Source organism: Mycetomoellerius zeteki, unplaced genomic scaffold (assembly GCF_001594055.1).
Source record: "Mycetomoellerius zeteki isolate Tzet28-1 unplaced genomic scaffold, Tzet1.0 scaffold140, whole genome shotgun sequence".
NCBI classification, from domain to species: domain Eukaryota; kingdom Metazoa; phylum Arthropoda; class Insecta; order Hymenoptera; family Formicidae; genus Mycetomoellerius; species Mycetomoellerius zeteki.
In genome coordinates this window covers 349,976-354,192 of record NW_017256341.1, presented here as the reverse complement: position 1 = coordinate 354,192, position 4,217 = coordinate 349,976, and the positions used below count along the sequence as shown (strand labels likewise).

General features: G+C 33.0%; 1 protein-coding gene across 1 annotated transcript in view; it reads left to right on the top strand.

Annotated features, from left to right (window-relative positions):
- Positions 1-2,884: 2,884 nt before the first annotated feature.
- Hydr1 (abhydrolase domain containing Hydr1) overlaps positions 2,885-4,217 on the top strand; it is an 11,965-nt gene continuing 10,632 nt past the window's right edge. Inside the window, exon 1 of the mRNA XM_018462434.1 lies at positions 2,885-3,358. Within this exon, the coding sequence (XP_018317936.1) occupies positions 3,257-3,358 (102 nt within the window). The 5' untranslated portion in view covers positions 2,885-3,256. The remainder of the gene's footprint in view (positions 3,359-4,217) is intronic.

The window sequence follows — 4,217 nt, the reverse complement described above, 5'->3', positions numbered from 1 at the left end:
TTTTAGTATTTTGTATACATGCCTATTATTTTCTTTGTTTTCAAAAAACAGTTGCTCACATTACTGTATGGCAACGTGATCAGCAAGTGTTACGTAAAGACGACGAATTTAAAAATGTCATACGATGTAGAGAGCAAATAGCAGGGATTATGGTAGCTAGACTACCCCTCCGTCTTGTATATCGATTGTACGCGGAATCGTCTTGACCCTGCAAGACCCACACGACCGCGAGACGGGCGCAATTGAGGATCGTCCCTAGTGAATCAGTGTAACGATACCGCAAATGTTGCATGCGTGCGTACATATGTGCATACGTGCGTGCGTGTGTGCGTGCGTCATTTGTCTCGGTTTCAACGCGCAAAGTTAGCATTGCCACGTCAGTACCGCAATTGTCCTTCTTGTTGGCTCCGTTGCAACATTTCCTTCAAAAAGATCCCTTAAATTTCATAGATGCGACAAACCGAGCGTGTTTGACAATTCGTAAAATAAAATATTTATTATCAAGTTTAATAACATAATTAATTTGCACGAATATAATTAGAGTTCTTCAGTGCACGAATGTCTTACACAAGATTTGTATTAAAAATATATACGTAACGTTTATACATATTTATTATTATTGTTCTATTCTTCCTGCTCGATCGTTATCAGTTTCGCAAAATTGTTGGTAAGTATGTCGACCTTGAATATTCTTTCACATCATTTTTTGCTATCATATCGGTATCATGTCGATGAAATCATTCGGTATGTTTTAAATCAATAAAATGCAGCGATCACTATCATTTTCTATAGTTTGCTCCCATTACGTCTGCAAGCAAGTACGGCTCTGATCGTCGTTGCATAACCCGCAGCAGCACACTGTCACGCACCATCGCGCGTTGGCGGAGCATATCTCGTGCACGTGCGTTCGATGGTGTCTGCGGCGCGCGATGCGTTTGCGGTTTCGTCAAGAATCTCCGTGCGATAAGCGTATAAGCAGAGGGTTGGGAAAGTTATTTTTTAAAAGTAATTCGTTATATGTTATCGAATTAAAATAGTAATTAGTTGCTGTTACCAGTTATTGATTCTTAAAAGTAACTCGTTATCATTACGGTTACTGGACGGTTGCTCGTTATCATTACTTGAAAAGTAAAGTCTGAGACAGAATTAAAAAACACAGGCAATAGGAACAGGGAATAATATATTTCAACCTATATCAAAAACCGTTGTATTCTACTTTATAAATTTCTTGAAGTAAAATCTCACTCCAAAAGAGTTAAAATACTGTCACTATTAAAAAAGAGTAAAAACATTTGCACTCTTGAATAAGAGTGACAGATTTTTACTCTTCTTTTTGGAGTGAGATTTCACGCTTTTGGAATGAGATTCACTCCAAAAGGGAGTGACATTTCTTTCTTTCGAATTGAATCTCACTCCAAAAAACAGAGTGAAAATCTGCCACTCTTATTCAAGAGTACATATATTTTCATTTTTTTCAATAATAATTATATAATATATTAATACATTAATAATAATATATTAATATAATATTCATTTTGATGTACGTGCGTGCGTACTTCTTTTCAACTTCCTATAATATGATAGTGGGAGATAATAAAATATAATGTATTATACATATTTTTCAACTTTTATCGTAAAATATAACGTATACATATTTTTCAGCCGTCTATCATAAAAATTTATCAATTTTACTGAACTTTCACCATTTAAAAATAGAACAAAAAAATAAAATCATAATTAAAAATTAATTAAAACATACCAAAACATTTATAAAATTATAATTAAAATAGAATAAAAGTTACGTATGAAATCATGTCTCTTTGAATTAGTTTTGATCGCAATTTATATCTTCTTTCACACTTTCACTTAAAAAGATAGACGAAATCATTTATTAATTGTACATATATTTGTCAGTAACAGTAAGGAACTTTTTTATTCCCATTTTTAATATTTATGGCCTGTATTCAAAATGTGTTTTTACAATGTTATCGCGTATTTAACATATAAGTTTTATCATGTATTTTATTATGTACATAATAAATAAAGCTATTCTCAACTCTCCTCCATTCAAACAGCATACCTGAGAAAGAGAGAAAAAAAGATAAAAATTTTTAATGCTTAATTTTTTTTTTTTTCCATTTCTTCGCACACATATTACTCCTTTACTTTAAAAGTGACACAATTCAGAAAATTAGGTTTTTCAAAAAAAAAGAAAAAATTATATATAAATTCAACTTGACAGAAAATTATTGACTAATCAAATAATTATCGGCAAAAAATAAGATATTTTGTTAATATATTCAAATATCATTTTTATTTTCATTTCGTAGTCCTTAAGAACCACTCTTTTTGAGTTATGACAATTTTTTTTAAACCACCTTTTTTGAGTTTTGTGACGAATTTTTATAAAGTTAATGTCCATTTTTTACCAATGTAGATTAACTTTAATCTCAGTTAATTTTACTCTTTATCTTTTTCTAATTCTTAGAACTAGAGAAAGATAAAAAATAAGTTAAACCAAGGTAAAAGTTAATTTACATTGGTAGAAACAAGCATATCTAAGTCAGTTATTTATCTTTGATGACTAATGGGGTAATGCTTATACCTAACTTGTTCATGATAATAACGAAACTTACGTTTTTTTGAATTGTGTCACTTTTGAACTAAAGAAACGATGTGCTAAATAGACATGAGAAAAATTCGGCGTCTGCATATTCATATATTTTAATTATATAAAAAAATTATATAAAATAATATAAATTATATAAAAATTATATAAAATTATATAAAAAAAAATACATAACACAAAAGAAGCTTTTATGTAATGCGCAATTACATCTTTTTCAGTCAAAACCAGTGAAAATCATTTAAGAATCAGGAGTCGCGTCGAGAGTGTCGAGACCAACAATAACGCGCATGCGCGCTAGATCGAGCTCGCGCTCTTGCGTGCAATCTCTTTCTCGAGAGCCCACGAGAGCCTTCGGATATGTTAGGATATGTAGCGCTATTCGTAGGCTATTCGCTACCGCTCTATTGGCCATGGTTCGACCGATTAGTCAGTCGCGTCCAATTATTCGTGCGGCATGCGCGCGGCAGTCGAGGACTCCTTATTCACCGATTCTCGTTCGCGAACGTCACCCGTTAACCGCTGTCTATCGTTAGCGAGCAGGGTCCACGGTCGCCTCGACCTGAGCCTCGCCGTCGCGGCGATTTTAAGCCGATTGACTGTATCGGCATCGTCCGATAACGCGCAACGATGCTGAGTCTTTTTGAGAGCATAGCGGATATCCCGAAACTCTACTACGGCGCATTGCTAGGCATTGGATTTTGCATCTATTATCTCTACGAGGTTGTTAAGGTAAGTAAAAGAAAAGAGTGAGTCAGCATATCTGATATAAAAAAAAACAGGTGTAATATTACACATAATAGCGATAGCATACTGGAACTGCTGCAGTCATTTGGTTCCAAATTCGCTCTCCTATTGCGCTTCTACGGGAATGTTACACCTGTCTTATATTAGGTCTGTCGCGTTGTGTACACTTTTTATACTCAGCATCTTCGCTTTCTCTCTTTTTAATACCCGAATATATGTTCATCTCGTTTTAAGTGCAAAAACTTTTGGGGATTTCAAGCAACGCGAACAAACCTATTACATCGTGGAATCAATGACAATTTATTTGTAATCACATCTATGGGCGGTATTCATAGTCGGGTCTTATATTCAAGACCGTCTTAAGCACATTCTTAAGAAGTCATGAACCAATCAGAAGGTCGCATTAGTGACTTAAGACATTACTCAAGACTATCTTGAAATAAGAATCGACTATGAATACCGGCCTATGTTTAATCACATCCTATGATCTATCGATGATATATTACGTAATATGTATTTTGAAATAAGGTGAAAATGATAAAAATGAGTCAATTTACTAGAATACTTATCGTAGATCTGTTCACTTGAAAATGTTGCACTTAAAATGAGATAAATATATATTCAGGCGTGAAGATTGAAACAGAAAGCGAAAATTCTGAGTGCAAAAGGTGCAAACAATGCGAACAGACCTAATATAAGACTTATCCCTATAAGCGCATAATATTATTTAATATTAAATAATATTTTAGGCTTATTCTCAGAATATTAAATATAACATTTTAATAATATTTTACTAAAATTATATAATATTAAATAATATTCCTGAAATATTAATGAATGGTTA